General features: G+C 43.8%; 1 protein-coding gene across 3 annotated transcripts; it reads right to left on the bottom strand.

Moving 5' to 3' along the window:
- Window positions 1-690: 690 nt before the first annotated feature.
- MIA3 (MIA SH3 domain ER export factor 3) lies at window positions 691-25,965 on the bottom strand. Of its 3 annotated transcripts, none has more exons than XM_042830019.1 (29): window positions 25,821-25,965; window positions 25,034-25,167; window positions 19,779-19,865; window positions 15,861-18,798; window positions 14,612-14,893; window positions 13,744-13,856; window positions 12,708-12,839; window positions 11,539-11,560; window positions 9,497-9,585; window positions 9,268-9,345; window positions 9,065-9,175; window positions 8,190-8,261; window positions 7,878-7,982; window positions 6,995-7,117; window positions 6,762-6,885; window positions 5,873-5,922; window positions 5,695-5,785; window positions 5,430-5,568; window positions 4,545-4,646; window positions 4,386-4,446; window positions 4,246-4,281; window positions 4,087-4,154; window positions 3,677-3,774; window positions 3,402-3,533; window positions 3,146-3,214; window positions 2,942-3,018; window positions 2,724-2,795; window positions 1,940-2,102; window positions 691-1,579 (listed from the first exon to the last, which is right to left on the bottom strand). In XM_042830019.1, exons 1-29 carry the CDS (start codon window positions 25,963-25,965, stop codon window positions 1,260-1,262), a joined length of 6,033 nt encoding a protein of 2,010 aa, XP_042685953.1. In that variant the 3' UTR covers window positions 691-1,259. The 3 variants fall into 3 exon arrangements, with proteins under 3 accessions (XP_042685953.1, XP_042686034.1, XP_042686113.1); XM_042830100.1 differs by having other exon boundaries at window positions 2,724-2,792; XM_042830179.1 differs by lacking the exon at window positions 2,724-2,795.
- Between the last annotated feature and the right edge of the window lie 203 nt (window positions 25,966-26,168).

The following is a 26,168-nucleotide window of genomic DNA, read 5'->3' as shown; positions in this document are numbered from 1 at the left end:
TTTTTTTTTTCCTACCTTGCTAAGAAGTACTTCAGCACAGAGCGCTGTTGAAATCCCAGAACGTGGGCCCACTATGCCACATACTGCACCATCCCTGTGTTGTTCAAGTTTTACATTCATGGACTTCTTTGAATGTCTGTAAATGTAAGGTGTGTTTTTAAAGCTGTCCAGTGTTCTGTGTGTATAAACTGATTGAAAACAAAACAGCTTAATACGGTTTACATAAAACCACTTTGCTTTAGTGAAAGGTAGATTTTATTATTATATAAATATGAAATACAGACTTAGCGCCAAGGAAGCTAAATTACTATTTTATACTGAGGTGCAAACTGACTTCCCAGCCCTTGCTTAGAGTGCTGCAAGTCAGTATTGGAGGTGGTTGTTACATCTTAAGTTCTGGAGCCCTATCCTTTATTTCTGTACTGGCTGTGTGACCACAGAGCCCAAGAGCTCAGGGCCTCCATACAGCTTCCAGCTCCCTCCTGCCCTCAGCATCCCTTGGTGCAGGAAGCAGGTCAGCCTTATGCTGGACTAGTCTGGCACGTTACTCATTCAATTCTAAACCTTGTGACATCTGCAGTTACTCAGCTTTGACTCGGTTCTTCAACTTGGTCGTAGCTGCAGCATTCTCTGGTTAAATTACTAAACCAACGTTCTTTCTGAACAAAAAAATGGCACTGAACCAAAGCCTTCAGGGTTTAGCAAAAGGAATTTTGCTTTTTATTATAACTTTCCTTTGAATACAGTGTCATTTGTGCTTCTGATCTCTGACCAGACAGTTTGGTTTTTTTTAAAAAGAAAAATAAAACCACACCTCACAGTCCTCATGTAAACTCCTGGCCTACAACAACTGCAGCTTAATGATGTGATGGAGAAGGCAGGTAAGATGGCATTTTACTTAAAAATTATTTCCACAGGAAATGATTTGATTTACATTTTTCAAGAAATTAATTCATTCACCAACTGGTAACAAAGGCTACATTTAATTAAAACTAGCCACACAGGTATTTCCGTTCTATTGCACGTTTCGAGTAGATTCAAGTCCATCACAAAAAGGTTCTTGCAGCCCAAGAGGATGGATGAGTTTAAGGTGATCGTAAATGTTTGCAGCGACCGGATAAAAATTACTCCTGAAAAAACTGAGATAGACTGAAATGAAACAAATGGCTTCAACTAGAGAACCAGCCACCGTTTCTGCAGCGCGCAGGAAGCGCACAGGAGGCCGTTCCACTGAGCTGCTGACCAACCGGAGGCTGCAGTTAGGGCTTCTGCACAGGAGGCTGTGTGTAGTCTTTCGAGGCCGCCGGCGGCGGTGCAGGGCAGTCCCTGGGTCCTGCTGCAGGCAAGTCTCTGCTCCGAGAAGGTGCGTAGTCCCTGGAGGCAGGCGGGGGTAGCGGCGGGCCTGGTGGAAAATCGCGTGGGCCAGGAGGAGCCGGGGGTCGGAAATGAGGGGGCCCACGTCTGTAGCTTCTGGGATCCGGAAAGGGCGGCAGGGGGCCGGGAGGCAGATCTCTTATTCCTAAGGGTGGGCCAGGTAAGAAATCTCTTGCAGCTGGCGGTGGTAAGGGAGCACCACAAACTGGAAGGAAAGGAGAAGGCGGAGTTAAATTTTACTTGAGCCTGACTCGTTCTTCATCTCTGCATTCATTGGAGGGCTCTGGGGTAGGTCACTGCCACATGCAAGACTGCAGCAGTCATTAGTTCTATCCTAGTGCCTGTTGGCTGCTGGTTTCTGTTACAGCCTAATCAAGGAAGAGCACCTTGGTGGGACGGAGACTTGGGGAGACACTCACTCATCCAAACATTTGGAGCAAGACAGCTAAACCTCATGAAGCATGAGGAAACTGGTGCTACCCGATGGCATTGCCAGTTCTACGGTACGCTTCTGAGGAGCTCAGTGGGAAAAGTTCCGTTTGAGCACAAGGCAATGCAACTGTACCTAGGGGCACAGGGAGAGGTCGAGGCCCAGGCCCGTAGTGTCCAGGAAAAGGAGCTGGTGGTGGACCATAGTTAACAGGTGCTGGAGGCAGAGGTCCCATCACTGGAGAGGTCATGACGGGCGTCCCAGGGAAAGAAGGTGGGCCTTTGGGACCAACATTAACCTGTGTGAGATAAGGTTAATATTCCACCATGTTAGTCACTACCTGAGGAATACCGACACCGCTGAGCGCCGCAACCACTCACCACAGGCCAAGAGACAGAGGGGGAGTGGGGGGGAAAGACATCCCAAAAGTCATTAACTGAGTAGAACACAAGGAGGTGTGTTGCATCATCATCCCCTCAACCAGAACACTGTGTGCACTACCTAGGAGTGAACAGTTTGTGCATCTTCTCAGATGACAAATTTTCCACATACAGCTTTAGCTGGAGAGTGATCACTCTTGTGAAGCATCCTCAGGTGGATACCCCTTTGGTGTAGGGCCTGGCACCCAACGTTAAATATGGAATGCAGTTAAACACACAAGTAAGAGTACTTAAGATTATTATTGTCACGCTGAAATGAAGTGTTTCCCTGCAGCCCTTAAAAGAAAGGTCTAATTTCATTAACTCCATTTAAAACAAACAAACCACAGACAGGAGGTGTTCATTAGAGAAACCTTTGAGACAGAAGTGTCAGCCTGTAGTTAGTTTTGCAGTGTTTTGTTATTGAGCAGTTCAGAACACCAAGCCTGTTATTCTCCATGAAAGCAGTGCACCACCATGTTCAGCCTCTGAATACTCACTGTAGCTGGTTCAATAGATGAAGGTGAATCAGTAGTTACACAGGGGGCTTCAGGCTCTTTGGGAGAGGGCTGCTTTTTTTGGGGAAAGGGGCAGACATCAAATAAAGTAGTGACAGGACATAGACAAGACAGAACATGACACAGTTAAAGCAGCAGCAGAAGTACAGTGAATCGTGTATTAGCAATGTTTCCTGAAGGTTGTTTCTTTTGCAGCTTACCGCCCTGTCCTTTGCTGTGGCAGGAGAGGAGGTTCTCGGCCCACTGCTGATCAGGGATGCTACAGCAGGCCCAAGATCTGCAGAGAGAGCCACAAAGGCAAGTCTCAGTCACGCTTTTGGAAAAGGAATGTGGTTCTTCAGGTTCCATTTCTGAACTGAAAGACTGAGTAGACTGTGCACCTGGGGGCAGGCCACATAACTTACCAGGAACAGACATCCTTCCAGGGAGCTCTGGTGGCCTCCGTGGAGCAGGGGGGCCGTCTACCACTGTACCTTAAGAGAAACAACACCAGAGATTCTAATCAACACGTGCCCGAGCTACTTTAAATTAAAATAAATCCATTTGTGTGTTAACAAAGCAGGTATCAATACTTACACGACCCCTAGAATCAAAATCAGACCTTAGCATTCTTCGCAGCACGTAAGGTAGGCGTGACAGAAAGGAACCCCCTCTCCTTACCAAATTCAGCTCTTGATCCTTCCCTCTGAGGAGCAGAAAGGGGCCTACTGGGAACTTCCATCATCTGTGTGGGTGATGGATTTCCTCCACTCACAGGAGATGGACCAAAAGAACCATCTCTACTTAAAGGCACTACATCAGGTAAGAAAAATCAACAAAGAAAAGTAAATCACACCGATTTTATTACTATATCGTGGCTGTTTTTTGTGTTGTTTTTTTTTTAAAGAATAAGGTGATTCTAAGACCAGAGTTTTGGGAGAAACAGGAGCACTTACTTCGTCGTGGTGGGACCTGGCGATCAGGTCTGCCTGGGGTTGGCTTTACAATTAGAGGTCTTTGAAGCATGATGGTTTTTTGGTTCACTTCCATTAATCTAAATTTAACAAATAGTTTTTTAACTTATAATGTATAATGACTCTCAAATATTTTTTATATATTTATGTATATATAGAGAGTAAAATGTTTGAGCTTTTACCAAGTAATCCTATTTCTAACCATCAAAACAAGTTAAAAGCTTGAAGTTCTTATTCATATGTGCACCACAAGGTATTCAAGGAGGTCAAACCGACCTCTCCTTCTCACACGTTGTACAGAAACCAGCTGACCATGCACCTTGCAGAATGTTAGCTCCTCCTTGCCTAAGAAACAATCCCAGAGCAATAAAACCAGCCTGTACTGTACTCACTTCTGTCTCAGGTTGGCCGCTTCTCTTTTCTCTTCAGCCAGAGCTCTCTCAGCAGAGCGGGCAATAAGCTGCCAGGGAAAATTTTGCCAGCTGCATTAACTGCACCAGCCCAAAGCCAAATACCAAATGTTCGTACCAAAAAGGGAAGAACACTCTTACCCAGTTGTCGTGTGCTTTTTTCTCATGAGCAGCAATCTTGAGAAGAAAATAAGTATATTAATTTTTTTCTTCCACCAACTTGGTTTCCAAGAACTCATTACAGAGCATTAGAATGATGCAGTAATTGGCAGCTAATGTACCTGGTTTTTATAAGATCTCTCTGTTTTTAGCAATTCCTCTTCCATATCTTGAATCCTCTGCCTTTATAAAAAGAGAAGGAGGGGAAAGAGGAAAATTAAATGAGTTTTCTTCAGTAGCTGAAATAAAGAAAAACAACAGCTTTCAGAAACCAAAGTTACTTGTAAACTTTCACTTCCTCGATAGCCAGCACGGCCTTTTCATCTGCAGCAGACAACTTCTGCTCCTTCTCCTGGCGCTCATACTCTTCTTGAGTTAGTTTTCTACACAGGGAAAAAACAAAATCAAACAGATTAAAAAACAGAGTATTTCACCATCCTACATCTACTATGCAATAATTTTTCACACCCTTTTTAACCTTATACTTCACTAACTGTATGGTTTTTGACATTTCTCTACAAGTACTGAGGAAGTTCCTAATGTCTTCCTCTCTTACAAGAGCTATCCCACAGCACAGAACTACTCACAAGTGAACTATTCCTAATGCACAGTTCAACTCACATGTGCAAACAGCTTCCCAGAAAAAAAAAATACGGGAAGCCCTAAACTGAAATCAATCAACCCAGTAACAGGCAGTCTCACTTCCTACACGTTTTGGAAGGAATATAAATCCCTCAGTTAGAGAGGACAGCTTCTCTTCTCGAAAGCTGGGCTCTCCTTTTCCTCTCCAGTATGTGTTTATTACATCTGGATCCTGAGGTTATAAGATCAGAAGCTTTGGCACTGAGGTACTGCAGAACCTCAACTATTGAGATTCTCCCAGTGCTGTTTCCTCCAACCCAACACACCTGAGCCTTACATCTTTCAATTGCTTCGCCATCAGAACCTCAGTCTTACAGCATCTAGCTGAAAACATCCCTGAATGTTTTCCCCACTGAGCTGAGATTGTATAACAGATATCTCAGTAAGAAAACAAAGCAATACATGAATGACAAATGAATACAGATACACAAGTAGTTCTTCAGTGCTAGTGATTCATTCACCTCAGCTATCAACATGAACTCAAACAGTTTAGTTATCTCGTGGAAGAGTGACTGAAGGCTTACTTCTGAAGTGCCATTTCTTTCTGCTGGTAAAGTTCACCAAGAATCTCCACTTTCTGCTGTAGTGTTTTACATTCATTTTCCAGTCGAGCTTTGGCTGACTGCAGTGAGGAGGAGTCGTGTTCTAATTTTTTTATTTGCTCTGTTGGAGAAGCAAAGGTAAGTGAGGAATTTGCAACTGGAACTGTTATGCACCTTAAGCGATCTGTTCCTTTTAAAATCAGAAACAGAATTTCATTCTAAGCAATTTTTTACTAAGTCTACCCACCCTCCAGCTCATGTCTTGCTGCCACTTCATCACTCAGCTTGGACTGCAGAGAATTTCTGTCTTCTTCAACTAGGGATAACATAGTTTTTACCTGAAAAAAAAAAAGTCAGCAGAAAGTTTACAATCTCAGGCATAGCAGTAATGTAACTGTATTTATTCGTCCTCTTGTGTAGCATACCCTGGAGGCATCCATCATCTGCTTAATCTGAGTCTTCATCTTCTCATTATCTAGAAGAGAAAAATACATTTGTTTTTGGTGCTTCTTAATCCCAATTCCCTGGACTCTACAGCTGTTAAAAGTAACATTCCCCACCTTTCAATGGCGGATAGGTCCAAAGAAAAAAAGGCAGGGAGTTGTGTAGGAAACAAGACACAATAGTAATTCACCCCCCAGCATAAGGGAACTTGTAGGATTACTCCAAAAAGCATTCCAGAAGATTGCTCCTTGCAGCTTTTCTTTCTAGCCACCAGTATAACATTAGTGTGAACAGTGTCCGATACTGGACACAGTTTGTGAAATTCAAGCCATGAGAATTTTCATCCTAACTACACTGTAGGCCTAGAAAAACTCAGGAGGCTGGAAGGAGGGAATCAGAGACACAACAGAGTGCCCCAGAATCACAGACATTGTGAACATGTCCAACATCACGGAAGATATACTTCCTAAATAGTTTTGCCAACTTCTGTTTCAGTCTTTCAGATTAAAAGACACCATTACCTAAGTGGATCCTGAGATAACCAGGATTCCTGACTAAAAACTTGTATTAACATAAATGTAGCACAACAAGGCAGAGATTTTAGCTTTCAGAATGGTCTTAATTGCTAGCTTCTATACAGTTAATCTTTAGAACCGTCATTACATCTACAACACACCTGAACAGCAAACTAAAAGCAATTATGGACCTTTTAAGCATTTGGCCATTCAGTACTTTGTGTTGTCTGAAGATCAACTCTTGCAGCACAAGCAGCTACACACACTGTTCTCCTCGTTCCCCCCATGAGATGTATAAATCACCTGATGTGCTTTAGCTGCTGTGTGCCCCAGCCAGCAGGTCGGACTACTGTACCTGGCAACTCTCCGTTGGCCAGATCGTCTCTTGTGCTCCATTCGAGCCCTTCACCGTCCTTCTTGGCTTCAGATGCTGAATCTGTGTCAAGTTGCTTCAGCTGCATAATGCAGTTAGTTAAAACCTAGTACAGAAATCAAAGGGTCACTGAAGGAGGACTGCTCTGCGTTTTGTAAAGTATACTGAAGTATTTTACAACGCGCAATGTTTACCGCTTGTTACAAAGAACCTACTTCAATTTCGTTTTCTTTGTAGGCAAGTGCTTCTTCTATGTCCTTCTGAGACTTCCGATACAGTTTGATCTGCTCAGTGAGCTCAGTGTGCCTCTCACTCCAACCTTCAGCTTCTTTTAGCAGCTGTATGAAACACAGAAGCAAGACAGTTTTTTGGTTTATTTTTAGAATGTGTAACAGAAGTCTGTTTCACTACCACCTCCTCAGAGATCTGATCATCACAGGCCACAGATGAAGTGCAAGCTTAATGCTTATGACACACACTGCCAGTCTGCTGGCAGAGCTGGATGCTTAAAATCTTTCTGCAAGTTACACGATGAGGTGATTTTACAAACTCGACACCTTCTCTAGTATTTCAACATCAGAAACAAACACGTCAGAATATCAGGAGTTAACTGCAGCTCAGAGATAACTGTATCACCACATTTCTTAGATCAGCATTTGTGTCACATACGGAGAATGAAAACAGAGATACTGTCAACTGCCCACAGAAGCACTGTCATGGCATTTCAGGGCTAAAGGGGATCTGCATTAACTTTGCTTTGGAATTGATTTTTGGCAACTCTTTGCTATAACATCCTTCAGCCCTGATCCCAAGTAGCAATTTCTTGATCACACAGCGACCATCAGATGAGTACAAACCTTCTGATCAATTACTGACAAAAATCGAATGAATGGAACTGGCATAACAGAGATGTGTGGCTTGTTTGCACAAACAGCTCGTGGGGCCCAAGGGGTTTAAATTTAATCTTAACACAAAATGTGAGATTCTGCTGTTAAAAAAACAAAGACACTGTGAAGACACACTCAAGAAAACCAGGAGTAAAGTGCTAGTGTTTAACTCAAAGGAGAAACGATGTTGCCTCCCCTGGGCAGAACCTACTTGCTCTTTGCTCTTTTTCAGCCTAGCATTCTCTTCTTGCACATGCTGGAGCTCTGCTTTTACCTTTTCTTCACTTAGTTTAGATTCATTAAGGGCTATCTGCACCTGAAACAAAAAGGAACAAAAAGAGGCATAAAAAAAACACTGTAAGGGAGTAAGAGCTATGTATTACCTGCTAACAGAAAAGAAGGCATGCACGCACAGACAGCTGAAATCTGTCAAGCTAGCATTTTCTATCAGGTTCTAGGTAAGAGTTTTCCTGGTACAGAACTGACACCTGTAACTGTCAGAAGGACTCAGATAATGCTTTACCTCTGACAGCTCTGCAGAATGCATACTGAAAGCCTCTTCAAACTTCTCCAAGGACTTCTGGGTTTCAGAAAGCTAAGTAAGAAAAAGAAGAACAGTGAGCTCTATTGATCTAGTAAGGAGCTGAGCCTGAGTTTATTATTACTGTAATCTGTGCATTTTGGAAGCAGAAATGGAAATTCAGAGCACCAACGGATTTCCATTCAGAGCAACCATCAGACTAGAAGCAACGCAGTGCTGCCTTCTCAGTGAAGCAAGGAACAGAAACACAGTGCACATTAGAACCAACTTTCCCCTCTGACTCAGGCTGTGCATGGCAGGGAAAGCTCCCTTTAGACCTACACAGCCCAGAATGGAAGCACCACGTGTTGCTGCCATTAGCAACAACCTTTGATCAAAACACCAAAGAACACGTTGGAACTTACTATTATTACAGCAAATCAAACTTTAAAAAAGGGAAGAAAAAAAATAGTGTGTGGTTTTGTTTTGTTTTTTTAAGTACCACCTCTGGATGCAAATTAGGGGCAGCTTAGAGATTCTCACATTTGTTACAGAATTACATGTTTCCTCTGAGCACAAGGAAACCTCTCTTACCAACCTAAAAACTTCAGCCCATACTGTTATGGAACTTCCTGGCTTTGGCTCAAAATCCATTTATGTGTGAAAGCACAACCACAGAAGTTGATAAAAATCTTGTAAGAAAAAAGACGAGCGAATCTCCCCCTTGAACTTGGAATGAACCCAAAGTTTAATTCCAGGTCTTTCTGAGGTGGTTCATCTCATTTTCTCTACCTCTATCTGTTAACCAACAGACTGTGAGCAGTTTGTAGGGCACGCTTAAGGTAAGGACAGTGCAAGACAGGTGTGACTGCTCTTACTTTTTTCTGCTTCTTCGCATTTTGTTTTCTCTCTGTGTCAAGCATTGTGCACAGACTTTTTATTTTGTCATCTAGCTGATGATTTGTTTCTTCTAGTCCTTTGACTGTGTCCTACAAAAAAAGAGCATAAGATCAACTAAAGCAAGTCATGTCATAAACATTTCTGGTGGCAGTACAAATGTAGACTATTGACTGCTCCTTACCTTAAGCCCCGCAATTTCATCTGAGAGAATGCTTTTTTGTTCTTGGGCCACTTTCATCGATTCCTTTGCTTGCTTTATCTAAGCATGAAAACAACCACCCGAATTGAGGACATTTCAACACAATATTCAGTAAGAATGGAAAACAAAAATTTACTAGCCATTGCACTGACTGTGCCATTAAACCAATAACAAAATCAGCAAGCAAGGGGACAAGAACCTAGAATGATACCTTTTCATCGCATTCTGAAAACTTGTCTAACATTTCTGTTTTTTCTTGTAGGAGGTTTTGAATCTTCTCAGCCAGCTGCTTTTCAGTCACTAGAAAGAAAAAGGAAGCTTACAATAATTGTACTTCACATACTGGGGAAAAAAAAAAACAAAACAACAAAATCAGAGCTATCGGTTCAGGGAGCATTTGTAAGAAAGGACTACAGCACAGACCAGGAGAGTTGTCCACTTCCTCCTAACCAGCTCATTCTGCAGGAGTCTGAGCACTTCCAGCTTTCATTTAAAGTTAGGACTGAAAACAAGACAGTAAAGCTTGTTAAACACTGATGCCAATCATTTAGCTCTTGCATCTGCTTGGTGGGAGCTGCTCACAAACAGCACAGCTAAGCAGAGTGAGGTGCTGGCGACACACAAGAGCTACTTCAAAAGAAGTGCCAGTCAGAATGCTGAAGATGTCTCAGACTGCTGCTCTGATAGTCAAGGAGATGCAGCTGCCTTCCCTGAACAACAACCTGTTTCTGTAATATTGAAAACTGCATGGTCAGCAAAAGTAATGGGATGAAAGCTCTTAAAGAACTTCAGTATGCTCAAGGAGCTGCATGGCTTCCTAACAGACACTGTGTCTGGACACCTGAAATGGCTGTGATCAAGCAGCAGTTGTTTAGACACATACTTTGTTTCTCTCCAACCAACCTTTAGGATACATTCTACATCACTGCAAAAAAATAACTGAAGTGCAATAAATTAAAGAATTGTCCAATTAGCATTACTTTATTTGAGCACCACAAGCCCCACGTGCTGCACAGCAAATTCTGCAGCACAAACAAGAAGCACTGGTTGCTCCAACCACATCCTACACACTGTGATGGCAACTGCTGCTCCTCCCTCCTCTCCTCTCCCATACGGGTGCTCCTGGCAGAGAGGATCCTCAGCCCTTCTGCTCGCAGGAGAGGAGGGCAACAAGGGACTGCTGAGGTACAAAATGCTTTCAAACACTTTAAGGGCAGGAATGCCCAATTAAATTGATCTTCAATTTAAATGCAGTGACAAACAATGAGTAATAGGTTACAGCTGGAATCCAGAAAGTAAGATCCTTCAATGCATTTTTATCACTGCTAATGTTCTTGTATTTGTATAAAGATTTTTACTGACATTCATTTCATCGTGCTTGAAAATCATGTATTTGCTCTTAGCTTTAGCAGTTACTATGTAGTATCATACGAGAAAATATTTTGTGGAAAAAAAGTTAGACCTATGTTCTTCATTCTTTTGAAGAAGGCTGCTAAGTAATTTCTGTACCAGCAGTACAATTTTTCCCCTCTCCAAAAACATCTTTTTTTCAGCCCAGAAATCTCCTTACAGATCTAAGACAGACTTTTTCATCTCACCAACCCGCATACAATGAACTGTATGAAAGAAAACTGCAGTATAACTGAAATGAAACTACAGAGTACTGACAAGTAAGCAGTATGGTTTGTGGTGAGGAAACACGGCAGAGTTAGTGTGAAGACAGTTCTTTCATATTTTCATTTTGTATTCAAATACAAATTGCTCCACTTTAAATTCTTTTTCTACTGAATACAAGTCAATTGCACACACTTCAAACTACATGCATATTTAGATTGCATGTAGGAAGCCTTTCCTAACTGCACAGCAGCCGGTTTTGGACTCCCTGCAACCCTCTAAATGACAAGAGAAGCACCAAGGAAAGGAAAATGCACTGCAAGTCTGAAAACCAAACATTCTCCCCCACTGCCATTGCACCAGTTAACCCAGGGATCACATTTATGTTGAACCACACTGAGCTTTCCCTTGCCTGTTCTTTAATCCACAGGTGTGGGTCACATTGTTTCTCTTAACTCAAAGCATATTCAAAATCCTCACTCAGGTAAGCAACATCTCCCAGCCCAGCTGACTCCATAACCCTGAACTCGGTGCTCTCCTTGAAAGGAACTGAAGATTAACACTCGGTTCTCTGAAACAACTTTCCAAACTTTTAAGTGCCTCAGTAGGAAGCACACCAAAAAGCACAGAGAAACTCACCTTGATACATTCTACTCTTCACCTATAGAAGAAAAAAGAAAGTAGTCATAAGTAATAGAGACGTTAATATTTCCTATGGAAGCAAGTTGCCATGTATACACAGATTAAAGCAGCACATGGAAAGTACATCCCTTCCTGCCAACTGGAGTTGAATAACACTACAAACAGGCTTAAGCTGTTTTCTAATAAAAGCTTCTAGGCTAATGACCTGTCCTAGAGCCTAAGCAAGTATCTGTTTACTCAGACACTAAAAGGATAACAGTAAGTGGCTGCATCCCATGAGGAATAAAGAAAATTAAACCACTTTGCAAAGAACAATCATGAATTCGCTAACATAAAAAAGCATGCACCTCACTTCGATCCTCTGTTTTCACAGCAATTGCTCATTTCAAAACACCAATACAGGAACTCAGAAGATTTCTTTTTTGTGCTGTTAAAGCACAACAGTACTGGGGAGTTGAGACTGATCTAGTGTATTAGATATCAGAACTCAAGTGAGGAAAAAAAAATTAGCAATTTTGTTTCAGATAATATTTGGTTGTTAAGCAAAGATGAAGTATTTCACAGACTTCCAATGCACATCACTGAAAAGGATATCTATAAAATAAACAGTCCTAAGCAATTTTCACCCTCAGAGATGCAGTGGTACACCTGAGAGCTACTGATGGCATTTATCTTTCACAGAAGGTTATCTGTGTATGAAAGAGCAGCAGAACACAGAGTGAGGAGCAGAGCATGGAAGGAGCTCTGTGGTGAAAATTACTATTAGGTTTTTCGGTTTCTAAGCATGGTGCAGCTGGGCAATATGAAGGAGTATTAACTGCTTGTTTTGGAGACCGCCAGCAATGGGCTCAAGTACACGGAAGGTTTCTCACACCAGAGCTATGGTGATCTTTTCTTTCCTCAACCTTTTAGGTTTATACTGCATTCTGCTATTTTGATTTGGAAGCCATCACTTACAAGGAAATCTTCAATACATAGCATAAAAGGAACACCATCTTAGTTAATAAAAAAATTACAAATTTTAGTAACGAAGCTCAGCATTTAACTGATACTAACACTACATGGAAAAACCTACTGCTTTGACATCCCCAACGCCAAAACAGTTTGGTGCCACAAACAACAGTCCCTGAAGTATCAGCAGGCTTACGAGCACGAGATACACTCACCGAAAGGCAGGTTCTCCAGAAAACGATAGCAAGTGTGGCCATCCCCACTAAGGCAGTGACAATGACAGGCTCCCATGGAAGCCCGTGGAAATCAGGCCCAGGACGGATATCCTCAGGCAGGGTGGCAGCCAGCTGAAAGCCAACAACACAGACAGCAGTGAACACGTTCCTGTTAAGCGCTCAGGTAAAGCGAGCAGTAAAGTAAGGGCTGACAAGTAAAGCGAGCAGTCTGACAAACGTTTCTGTGCCTCTCGCAGAGCCTGAGAAGCATCTAGAGCTTTCCCGCAATTCTTCTGTATGAAACCGAAAACCAAAGAGGAAGAAAACCACACGGCAGCTCGGCGCTCGTGTTTCTGCTCAGAAGTGAGAGCGTTTGAAAGACAGCCGGCAACCCCACCTGCTAGCGAAGAACACACAGCCACACACACATCTCGTTACAAAGCACCGGCAGCCACCCGATCCCTTTCCACACACAGCCGCGAAGCCAGAAAAACAGGGGAAAAAATACAACTTTGCAGCCGGACGTTATTAAGAAAGCGGCGCCAACAGCTCTTTAATTGCCGCTCACCCTTGTCACAGGGTCATATGCCATCTATCTCGTGATACGCCTTTCCCCAGAGGCCCTGAGCGAGCGCTGCCACCGGTCAGCACGGCTCTCCGCGTCGTGCGCGCACCGCAGCCGACAGCAGTTCGGCGCGGCCCCGAGACCCACGGCCGGCGCCCTGCCGCAGCTGTCAGGCGCCACGAGCGGCCCCCCGCCGCGCTGCGGGATCCCCCCTCGGAGCCGCCCGTCCCGAGGAGGAGGGCTGAGGCTCCGCGCGCCGCCCGACGCAGCCGCCCACCCGCTAACGGCCCACCGGCCAGCCGCCCGGCGCGGCGCGCCCCCACCTGCAGCAGCCGTTGTGCCGGGGGCTCGGCGCCGCCCGCCGGCTCCATGGCGGCGCCGGCCGACTCGCAGGCACACGTCAGCCCGGCGCTGCCCCCCGCCCCGCGCTACGTCATCGCCGCGCGCCGCCGCCGCCGGCCCGCCACTCACCTGGCGCAGCAAACGGCGCGTCGCCCCGCTCGGCGCTTCCCCTGAGGCGCCGCCTCCTGGCGGCACGGCGCTGGAGTCTGGAGGGACGGAGGGCGAGACGTCCGGAGCGCGGTCTGAAACACAGCAGAACCCCACCAGCCGTTTAAACATCGCTAGGGATCTTTATAGGCAGGTTTCGCTCAGAAGCTGCTCGGTCGCGGGGTGGCACGGTACCTCACGAGGTACGAAGGCTAAGCGAGGTGTGCCTGCGTTTTATCTTAGTGCTCGGCAAAGCCTCAAAGTGGAATCAGAGCTGAATGCAGAGCAGCAAAGCCGAGCTGAGCAAAGCAAGCGGCCCACAGCAAAACAGAGCGAGAGAAGGCGGCAGCAGCAGGATCCCTGCTTGGCACTCGCTCCAGAAGGGCCGATTTCTCCCCCACAGCAGACCCAAGTCAAATCTTTCCAAGTTATGGGTTTAAAAGAACAGGACAAGATCGTGGTTCTACAGCCCAATGGCCGAATCACCAATCCCTTCCGCAAGTGGAGAAAACCTGGGCTGCCAGTCATTGCTGCCCCCATATCTGCTGCCACCCTGACTCAGCCCACCAGCCCCAGCACTGAGCTCCAATTACGGTGCTCACAAGAGAACATTACTCTTCTTGTTTCTAAAGAGCAAAAATACAGCAGAAAAATCTTTACCAAGGCAAGCGGCAGTTACACAACAGTACCACTAGAGGGGATGTCAGCGATTAGTAAAAACTACCAGGCTTACACCAACATTCAATGAAAACATCAGTGAAAACCCCTGCAATATCCCTCAAAGAACTATTCAGCCAATTCACTCCTCTTTAGGAGCAAAATAACAAAACAACCGAATTCAGAAGGTTACCTGGAGCAGTATCTCCCTCGGCACTCCCTCCTGCACCAGTTCCCCCAAAGGAATCAGCCAGCAGCAATTCTCTTTCACTGTTGTACCCATCTGCAGCTTCTCTGTCATCTGAGAAGGTGGCTTCCTCATCCTCAGGTGGAATATTTACAGCTGCTTCCTCCTCCTCCTCCATAGGAAGAAATGGCCTCTTGTCCTCAAGCTGCTGAAACTTCTGACTGCTCTCATCAATGCCATGTAAGTTTCTGACAGGAGCTGTGTCATATTCAGCTTCTTTTGCAGCACCTGTGACAGAAAGACAAGAATTTAAGCATTGAAGTGATGTGTAGTTCTTGCTGGCAGCTGTCTCCAGAGAAATACTGCATTGACAAAGCTTTCTTGATACTTTTTGAACTTATACAAGAACTTACACTATACTTGAACTTATACGAGTTTCAGTGGTGTCTAATTAAATGTCTCTCTGGAATTTATGCAAAGTATCAACCACTGACCACACAGTGAGATATTTTTACTGGTTTTGATGGGACTTTATAAGAAACCACATATTGAATATTTATTGCTGTGAAAGGAATCTTGCTAAGAGCACATCTTACCACCTTACATATTAATTAGATAATAGCAAGACTATAACAGACTCAAGGACTGGTTCTAATCCCATCAAAAGATCAGTTTGTTCAGTATTTATACACACACTTTTATGAACGTGGACAAAAACAAGATGGTAGGAACACCTGAGATTTAGGCACACAGATTTAGTGCCTGAAATTTGCATTAGTCACTGCACGTCCCATAATAGGGTAGCTAGTTCAGAAAAGACTGCTCCAAGCATTCTAGCAAATTCAGTGCATTAGTGTATGTGAATCCATAACTTCTTGAAAGAGGAGTTCAACATCTCCTCCTAGCCATGTTCATCCTCCGATCCCCCTTTCTTACACAGAAGCTGGCCCACAAGAACAGGCACACTGAATGCACTGTTTTCTCACAGGATTTCCTATCCAGAACAACAGCAAAAATATGCATTAAAAATAAAGGAAAACACCAGCAGATTCTGTAGGGCCTCTTCCAATTCTGCTCCCTCACCCTCTTAAAGCTTTTTTAGAGTACACAGTGTTGTTTGGGATATAGTTTTACTTCCACTTTATCAATTTAAATGCCAAGCCAGTTAACAATGACTTATTTTTCTTTTTGGTCTTCTTATGCAGAACAGAAAGCTCTCTCAAACTCTCCATATACGTGCATTCTGATATCCTACCTTGAGCATGCAGCTCATCTTCTTCCTGTTGTAGAAAAGAAGCAAGTGGGACACTCTCACTAGCAGATGAGTATTTACTTCTTAAAGAGTATATTAATTCTTGAATATCGTCCATCAGTGCACTTTCTTCATCATACAAATCCATTTCTTTTACCACCTCCTCTTGATTTTCTGCCACTCTGGAATCCAGGACCTTTCCTACAACATCCATAATGCTTGAGTCTGAAGACTTAAGTATCTGGTCCAAAGCTTTTTCTATTTCTTCATTGTCCTGGCTTGCCTTTCGAGCAAGCTCCATCTCTATCTTCATGTCCTGAAACATGGCTTCAATCCTAATCACATTTTGGAGCCCAAGGTACTTCTGTAGGCGTATCACACGCTTTTCATCAAGGAAATCTCTTGTTATTGTGAGTCGCTTCACAGACTCACTGTAGTCTGTTACAGTGTCATTTGTGGCTGCTGACATGTCAGCAGGGCTGGGGAAATGTGCAGAATGTTGGTGGGTGTTTCTTGTATCCTCTGAATTTTGAATCTCTTTTGAGTCTCCCAGTGAAATGCCCTCTGGGAGATGGTCTTTCCTTTGGTTAAAGTCTTTGCTGTCCTTTCTGTCAGGAGATTTGAAAATATATTCTTCCACAGCTGATGGGTCCTCAGCTTCCGTGTTGTCTCCCACGGCATGTTCAATCTCATCTAATTTGGTATCTTCACTCACCAGTTCATCAACCTCTTTGTTTCCAGCCTCATGTGCATCCTGCAGCTTGCTTATTTTTTTAGTCTCCTCAGAAAATGAGTTTGTTTCCTCTGCTGTTTCGTAAGTAGGATTTGCAGTTCCTGAAAGAGCTTCGCTCAGTACTCCTAAGTCAGGATTTGTACTTCTAGTTGTCTGAGCGTTACCCTGAACATTTGCAAGCCTTGCTTGCAACAGCTTTGCACTTGCAGCGTTCTCATCTTCCAGTAGTTCTTCCTCTTGCTTCAAGTCAGGGTCTTCTTCAGCATCTGGCTCTTCAGACTGCAATTTTAGCCTTGGGGCTTTTTCTCTAGCTGAACTTGTGCCAAGATTTCTGTCTGAGTCTTCATTATCAGTATGAACAGCTCCTTGCTGTGCAGAATTCTCTGCATTAGTATTCTGTGTAGCACTTTCTGATTTTTCTTCAGGGGAACTTTTCTCAATACTTTCTTCAAATACTGTCATCTTGCCAAGATTTCTTGAAAGCTCTTCTTTCACATCTGCCTCTGAATACTCAGTCTCATTTTCCCATGGCCTGGGTCGTTCAGCAGTTCCTCCGTGGCTTGGGTCTCCCTCATTTGCAGAGGTTTCTTTCATGTTTCCCCTCTCTATTTCTGGTTCTTTCTTAACAGAGATGGGCTTTTGATCTTCACGATCAGCCTCCTCTGTTTGTTTCAAATCTTCTTCCTGTCTCAGGACTTCTTTTTCCACCGCAGGCACTCCTTGCTCCAGTTTGTCTTTTAGAAGGTCAGTATCTCCTGCATCACTCCGAGATGCATTTTGCACATCTTCCACTGGTTTTGCTGGAACATCACCAGAAGGCTCATACTTAGCTTTTTCTTTCTCCTTCATTTTCTCCCATAACTTTCTGTGCTTAAAATTACTTTCAGAGCTCTCCTTCAAGGTGTCACCCTCAAACTTTTCCTCTTCCTTCTCTATTTCAGCAAGTGGCACTCCTTCTGGACTTTGGTTCACATCACCAGCAGGTGGACTTAAAGCATCTTGCCTACTTTCAACAAACGATTTGAACTTCAGACCATCTCCTGGACCAGGCAAAACACGAGGATCAGGCACAACTGTACTCTTCAGCTCTTCAGGATGCAACACCATTTCATCAGTCACGAGCTGCTCTTCAAACTGTTCAGTTTTGTTTGTTTTTTCTTTTAAATCTGCGTCACTTGCACCTACAGGTTCTCTTCTAATGAGCTGTTTGGAGAGACCATCAAGTTGAGTTGCTGTTGGTGCTTCTCTCTTGCTGACTGGCATCGCTTCATCCCGCTTCTCCTTTGTTTGTTCGGATTCAAACTTGTCCATATTTACACTACTGCCCAACTTCTCATTCTCACTGAAGGCATCCTCAGTAATTAATGCATCTGAATCACGTTCTTCCTCATTGTCTCTTTGGTTGTGTAGCTCTGTAGCACCATTTGCATATTCATCAAGTTTATGATGTTTTGACTCAAAGCCATTGCTTTCATCAGCTTCTGAACCCACTAGGGATATGCTTTCTTCTTCTGTCATAAATGACAGCAAGGGAATTTCTTCAAACTGATCTACAAAGTCTGACTCCTCCTCTGCATCATAAGCATTAATGCTTAAATCTTCATTAAAATCATTTTCCACTGATGTAACGAGGCGAGTCACTTCATCATCTGATACAACAGCATCAGCAGTTGAGCCAAATTTTGTTTTCAAGTTCACAGAGAGCTCTCTGTTTAAAAGCGTATAGGCATTGATTTCTTCACTCTCTTTTTCAAGTTGACTAGTTTCACCCTGAGGAATACTAGAGTTTTTGGTATTTTCACTTTCTAGCCCTTTCAGATTCTCACTTAACATTCCTTGTAAGTGCTCATGTGCAATTTGTTCTCCCTGAGAGATTTCTTCATGACTATTAACAGTGGGGTTTATCTCAGCATTTTCAGTTCCTTCTTTAAGAGAACTGTCTGCCTCTTCCGTCATGGCAAGGGCTTCCCTGTCTTCAAGTCCTGTTAGTTCGAGATTGTCTGTCTCCAAAGCATCATGGAACGCTACTGTATCAACCTTTCCCTCCTCTTTCTCTCTTTCAGTTCTTTCAGCTGGTTTTGTCCCTGGATCACTTGATTCAGCATCCCTTTCATTTGCTATCGTCTCTTCCGATGACTTCAAAAGTTCATCCACATTATAGTTATCAAAATCATCTCTTCCGTCTTGAAAGCAAACAAAGTCTGTTTCCTGAAATGAAGAACAGTATGTAGTCATAATTACTTATTTATTTTGCATTTTACAATGATGAGACCCAACCCTCTTGTTCAGCTACAGAAATACAGAGATACAGCAGTAACGTTATTAATCACGCAGAATTCCTAAACTCTTTCAAATCAGTTGAACTTTTGCCAAAGGACTCATAAAAACTTACATAAAAAGAAAATGGCTTAATCTCTTCCAAGACCTTCTATTAAAGAACAAAAGGGAAGCCAACAATGGACTCAACAGTGTTTCGATTTAATCATCACATTAATTAAAAAGAATTCAGAACAATTCTATTGCTGACTGCTACTAAGGAGAAGAAAGCAAATGTCACTGTCCCAAGCTTTATTAGCTGGTTTCTCCTCAACCGACTGAGCCCTCCAAGCAGGAGCTGCCTGCCACACAGTTTCTGAAATAATAAACTGCAGCACCAGCCACTGAATACAATTCATCAGGTTCTGAAGCTGCATCTGCAGCAGTAGTTCTGGAGTTACCAGCTATTACTGCTGTGACTGAGTGTCATTTGCGTAAGCTTTGAAGGATCAATTCTAAAACCAAAAGACCAACAGCACAATGGGTTTTGCTTGTTTCTGATAGCACTTTCAAACTTCTGCAGTTGGGAAAATAAACAGTTCTGAATACACAGCAAACACCTTATGCGTGCCAGCCAGCAGCATTTCTAGAACTCAACCAAAACAAATTTTATTTTAACAAAGCATCATTATTCAAGAAGTGAAACATCAAAGCCCAGAATTTGAGCTGCTGATTGCAGATGCATATCTATACAAACATTTCACCTCCCAACACATACTTGAACATACTTAGTTGGCTGCTTACTGAAAAAAAAAGAGTAACTGAGGATTGCTGGCACTCCCCATTCTCCTTCTCAGTGATTTTATTGAATGCTGACGTAGGAAACAGTAAAAAGCCCAACTAAAAAAGCAATAACAACATATAAGACTTACTTCTGTTGGTAACTCTAGCTCCTCATTGGTATAATTATGATTTATTTCAAGTAAATCCTTTGGAAAATATCCAAAATCACTTCCAATCTGCAGGAAAACAAAAGCATGCAAACAAAAAGTGGTTTAAAAAAAAAAAAGCTTCTGAAATCATATGACTGTTAAAATCCTAATTACAGACACTGTAACAAAAGCATCAATCTCATTCTCAAGTATTTCTAGATGAAAATTAACACCGTGACTAGAAGAAAAAGGTTAGCAACACCTTGTTTATACAATAGTTGCCATTGATTTTATGCTTACATTTCACCATAGTTTGTGAAGTCACTATGTTTTATGGCTTGTGTTTTAAAGACCAATATATAGAATTAGCAGAGTTGGGAGTGAAACCCAAGCACTGCGGCTCACACGTGCTTTAACTGCTATCCTATGCTCTCTCATCAGCACCATATTTGCACCAGGAATGTTTTCAATTAGTAAGCAGAAGAGTGCCTCTGAGCATGAATGTAAACCTTAGTAGTCAATATTTCAGTAAATACACTCACTTTGAAGTTCAAGGCAAAAAGTAGATGTTAGGAAAGCTCAAAACTGCCCCTGAGGTAATACTGTAGTCTATTTAAAAACCCGTATGGAAAATATGCCCCCTTCTGCAACGTCACTGTCGATCTGCACTGAGCAACAACTGGTTACAGATGGCTGTTTCAAAGACAGGCAACATGCTACGCCAATGCAAATAGCAGAAGACATGAAACTCCCTTATCACTAACAGGATAAGATCAATACCGTACTGCTTGCTCGAGAGCCCTGACAACAGCTGTCAAGAAGCCAATATTAAAAGCATATTATCGCTACACAGATTAGATAGTTTGGGCAATTAGTGCCCAGTGGACACACCCAGAAAGGTACAGGGCTCCTGGAGGCCAAAAATCTGGAAGAGAGAAAAGTGTTGGTCATTTCTTGGTTTTTTGTTTTGTCAGTTTTTGTTGTTGTAGGAGGAAGAAGAGAATTACCAATTTGCATGACATTGCTTTGGGAAGTGCAGACAGTTAAAAATCAAATCAAAAAGGAAAAAAAAAAAGGAAAGCAACTACGTTAAAATAGGAAGGAATATGCAGGCAAGTATTGCTACACTGATATTACTGAAACAGGCTCAACTGGACTGAAATCTTCTGAATCTATCAAGGCAGGGAGAAAAATCGTACCCAGAAGATAATACTTATCAACATTTTTTTAAACTATGCAAGCAAGGTAAGTACTGGTACATAGCAGGATTTCCTTCGTTAGCTATTTCCCACTCAAAACCTCTCATCCATAGTTTTGACTGCTAAGTTAGAGACAAGGAAAAAGATAGATCTATTACATCCCCATAGGCACAACTTATTTTGTGAACACACCACAGAGACAACCAGTTATGCTCTTACAGAAAAGATGCAGGCTTTTGTCCTTGTGCTGCATAGTACAGTTTTATTCTAACCTGACTTATTTCTCTCCATGAACTTGTATTTCAGTTTTAAATGACCTTTCTTGAAAGCAAAAGCTTCAAAGTAGCTCTCTTACAGACTAATCTCAGTGACAAACATTATAATTAGACATCACAATTTGAAACTCATTTGGTGTAATCCTAGCTGCTGACCATACAACTCCTCTGCAGTGACCCAGTTTGCCATTTATGTGGTTTATGAACCATACAGGATCTGCATGCCCCAAATTTTATCTGTTCCTCTCTCTGCAGGTCCAGTCTTGTACAGGAAAATAATGCTCCACTGTGCAAGTGAAGGAAACACTCCTCATTCTATACAGACACGATAGAGAAAAGGCATTGGGAACACCAAGTAAAGAAGGGAGATGCACCCTTCAGACCACTTTAAAAGACAATTTCACTCCCTTCCCAGATAAAATGCTCTGGGGGGACAAAACCATGCAGCAATGCATACAGCATCTGTCCCCTCCAACGCCCACATGCGACACCAACAGCTTCAGCAAACACTGCTGACCAAAAAGCCAGCCCCACACACTAAATACCTCCACAAGACAACAGTTAGTTGGAAAAACAGGAGTTCAAAGGATTTTCAATCTTAAAACTCTAGAGCACTGACATCACAAGTACTCCAAACTGCCAAAAGAAGGAAGCAGATATGGTCGGCCCATTCTGAACGCTGGCAACATCAAGGAATACAGATGATGGGAATAAATTCCCTCGTCCTCCAGGACCTGAGAGACACGTTTTCCTGGCTTATCTGAAATCTAAATTTATCCCACCTTCCCATTCTGCTACCCTATGCATGAGATTGGGAGGAGCATGATCCACAGCAAAGTCTATGTCTTGTAACATAAGGCCAGAAATAGTTTTCTCAACATTGAATCAGAGCAAAAAAAAAAAAGCCTTTGCCATAAGATGAAATAGCCTTTTTCAGCAAGAACTTGAAGTGTCTTTGCTGTAATGCCTTGCAAAAAAGGATCAGTTTTGAATTACCTACATAGCTTTGGTGCTCTGGACCCTATTAAAGCTGAGGGCAGAGTGCAGGTGAGCTGCACAGGAGAAAAATCTACATTGCAAAACACAACACTGTAAACAGTGAGATGTGAACACTAAAGAGGAGGATAGCTGTGGAGCAGGATGTGTGTGTGGGGCAGTGACAGCACCAGATATGCTCCACCTTCTGGTTATGGGAAAACCTCACGTATTTCCTTAGAACTGAGTTATTCATGAAATTCATAATATAAAATCACAAATAAATAATGTTTGTGGAATACTGCCCTAGCGTTTGGCTTTGCTGTACTAGTGCCAAAAGCAGCCTGCCATGTCACGTGCAGAATATATACTACAGCTGAGCTCCAGAAATTTTTCACATGAAGAATACTGAACTCAATGGAAATTCTGCAAAAAATAAAGTACACAAGGCTCTATTTTGTTACATCACAACATGTTTGCCAGCACAGGGCAAAAGATCAACAACAGCTTGAAAAGGGTGGAGTGAATTTTGCAAAGGCAAATAAAGCCCAAATCCAACTGATACAGACTGTTCACCCTTAGTGAATCCTTCCTTAAGGGATCATCTCCCTTCAGGTCAGAAATGGTGCTGTAATTCTCATGGCTCCTCAAAAACAGCTCCAGGACTATAGTCCATATTTCTAACTCATTTGAAACAAACCCCAGCATGCAGTAATCCAAACTTCCCACGCACACATTCTCCTAACCTCTGCCTCCATCTGAAGGTCACAAAGTGAAAGCTGTCTCTTGAATTCATTGTTTCTATTCGATTCTAATAAATCATTTCCTCTAAAATTCCAGCAAAGGGAAGAAGTCAGCAGGGTAAACACATGTGATCAAATGACACGAGCTCACGCAGCAAGACACTAAACAGGCTGTGGCAGAAGGAATTTGTTTGAACGCAGAGCCCACTAGGTAGCCTGATTTTAATTAGCCAACAAGAGCCTCCCCTTAGCTCCAAGACTGCACACAAGAGACATGGCTGGTCACCAAAATCAAGCTGCAAAAGCTGGCATAAGAAGTCAGTGTGCATGAGAGAAGCCACAGCACAACCCACAAGTGCACGACTGCAGGGTCAGCAGCAGGGTTCGATGTGCCAGTCCCCTGCTGAATGTGCATGGGCAGGCACCTCTGGTCCCTCCACAGCATTTGCAAGCTAGTTGCTCTACTACCAGCTGAGCATCAGCCAGCAGGACAACCAGAGAAATGAGAAAAAGAGACTGAATTAGCCCGTGATCATTATAAGAAACGCAGAAAAGCACGTAACACAATTAAAAATGACAGTAAACGATTGGAGTTTCACCATTCCTCTAGACCTGCCAACTTCAGCTTTTTCTTGGTAAACATGGGGAGGAGAAACCCCTTCTAACTTGGAGACACACCTGGCATGAACTGCCAGTCGGTGAACAGGGTTGAACTGCACATTAACACAGCAATTACCTTAAAGCTGCTGTTTGATCTTACAGTCTGGACTACACCTTGTCAGTAGGAGATGCACAGTTGGCCCCACGTTACTACTCCTCATCTTAGGAACTGGCAGCTCTGCAAACCCGCACCATCTAATTAGCCAGATTATTTATGGCCCAGTACATGTCAGAAGGGAATTACCAGCACGATACAATTATGAATTTTTCTTTAACTGCGTGCTGCAGCTTTCTTTTCTCTTCTATATTGTTCTAATTGGATTCAGCTCCTGCTGAGAGCTTGCCTGTCCACACCCAGCCTGAGCAGGTCAGAGAAAGCCACGCATCCTGCTCATCACCAAACCACCAGGCCCTCAGCACACGGCCAGATGTGGCTTCCACCAGCGTGCACCATAGTGACAGGCAGCTGCCTTCCCTTGACAGCAGAGCAAGGAGCGAGGTGGAAATAAACAGTTCAGACACAAGAAAAAGGTGTGGGAGAAGCAAGGGCAGGGGGTAACAGGGAGATGGACTAAACAACCTTCCAGATTTTCAGTGGAAGCCCACAAAAACAACTCCTCCTCTAGGGTATCACAGCTCTGCTTCTACCAGACAAATAACACGCACAGCATTAAATCCCAGAGGAGTTTCTTGGTGGTTGTGCTTTATTCATTTTTTAAAATAACTCTAAGCTCACACCTAGAGAAGGGCTTGCTCCATGAATACTCCTTTCCCTTTACTGCTGCCTGCTCAGATTGCCCAAAGAAAATGACAACTCAGATACGGTCACTATTCTGCAAGCTGCTACAATGAGCCACTAAAGCTGAATGACAGACACAGACCTCTTAAAGTCCAATTTACCATAATTCCTCTTAATTTTATTACTTTTCTTCCCTTTAATTCCACATGTAGCTTAAAAAAAAAAAAAGACAAGCTGGCTGGCAGCAGAATACTAAGAAGAGGACCAACATTAAGACACATTTAAGGGACAATCTTTAGCAAGATCACACTAAGGGCAGAATGACACCTCCTCATGGGTAAACACAAGTGCAGGCTTAAGTCTCGCTAGATGAGATGGGAAGTTCAGCTTCTAGGCTCTTCATGAGCCACCAGTTCCAGTGCTGCAATGCAAGTCCTTCAACACTAATCTTTCTAAAAGAAACAGTTTTTAATTCCATGTTAGCATGCCTTGAGTTTGATGCAAATGCAGCCCATTTCACATCAGCCTCGAGATCAAATGGCATTCATCACACTGTGTTTCCAGGTGAAAAACTTGAGTTTTCTTGTACAAAGAAAAACAAACAAAACGTTAAGGCAGGAAAATATCAAGAAAAGCAAGAGAACAAATGCTTTGCAGCACTTACACTTCCAGCCCAAAGTTCAGTTGACATTCCTATTAGTTTGTAATACACGTATATTGTTTCTCCTTTCTTAAAATTTACAAAACGACAGTCTGGACCTTGAAAATCCTTCATTGCTTTCCCTCGGCACATTAGCTCTGCATAGAGAAAATAAAAAGAGTATTACTTAAAATAATAACAATTTAAAAAAAAAGTATTATGACAGGAGCCTTGCCTAATTGGCAGAAAATAAGATCTCGCCACGCTCACAGGGGTGAATCTCAGGTCGAGAGATGAAGATGTAACAGAAAATATCAGATCGGAGATAAAACGTAAGCTCACCGATGGAGTGCTTGATAAAACACTTCAGAATTACATCTGAGAAGCGCTCTACGAGGCTAATTATTAATATTAAATAAGACGGGCTGAAACTCGTCTCGTAGCGAATAAGGCTCACGCTATCCAAAGCGTATAAAATACCCGGAGAGCACAGAAGAAAAAGAGCCGATGTGCTCTGAAACTTGCCGCGGAGGACGAGCTCGGCCAGCGCCGGCGCCCGCGGCGCGGTAGGGAACGCGTCCCACTCGGAGCGGCTCTGCCCCGTCCCCACGCCAACCCTCGACCCCACGCGGGCTGACAGAACGGAGAGCCCCCCGCCGGAATTCGACATCGACACGCATCCCGTGGGCGACCGGACCCGCACCGCCCGGCACTCCCAGAAGCGCCGACCGCCCCGCGGGTGCGTTTTTCTGCCCAGCGCGAAGGATAAGAAGGGCCCCCCGCCGCCCGCACCGCCCCGCACGGCACTCACTGCTGCACTCGGGGTCGGCGCAGCGCTTGCGCTCGGTGAAGCGGCGGCTCAGCTCGGGCCCGGCGGCGCAGAGCGGGCCCGGCGGCGGCAGGAGCAGCAGCACGGCCAGGAGCAGCCGGGGGTCCGGCGGCGCCGCTGCGGCCATGTTGGCGGGCGCCGGCGGCAGGGAGGGAGCAGACACGTCAGCGGCGCCGGCGGGGAGGCGAGGCGGCGGGGGAGGGCGCTGTGCGGGCGGAGGCGGCGGGCAGATCCTCCTCCCTCCGTCGGAAAAGGAGTAGGAAGCACGCGGGGCGGGAGGGGCCGGCGCTGGAATTGAGCGTTACTGATGAGCTATCGGATGTCAGGGGA

The sequence above is a fragment of the Centrocercus urophasianus genome, unplaced genomic scaffold, assembly GCF_019232065.1.
Source record: "Centrocercus urophasianus isolate 14NV4802_14NV808 unplaced genomic scaffold, USGS_Curo_1.0 seq_10, whole genome shotgun sequence".
Lineage (NCBI taxonomy): Eukaryota > Metazoa > Chordata > Aves > Galliformes > Phasianidae > Centrocercus > Centrocercus urophasianus.
This window is presented reverse-complemented; position numbering and strand designations above follow the sequence as displayed.

Bases quoted from the DNA above. Each gene is read 5' to 3' on its own strand.
- MIA3 (XM_042830019.1), bottom strand. From the start codon at position 25,965: ATGGCCGCAGCGGCGCCGCCGGACCCCCGGCTGCTCCTGGCCGTGCTG. The intron at 25,168-25,820 runs GTGAGTGCCGTG...TTCTCTATGCAG, and splicing joins CGCCGACCCCGAGTGCAGCA to AGCTAATGTGCCGAGGGAAA. The intron at 3,215-3,401 runs GTAAGGAGAGGG...GTTTCTCTTAAG, and splicing joins AGGATCAAGAGCTGAATTTG to GTACAGTGGTAGACGGCCCC.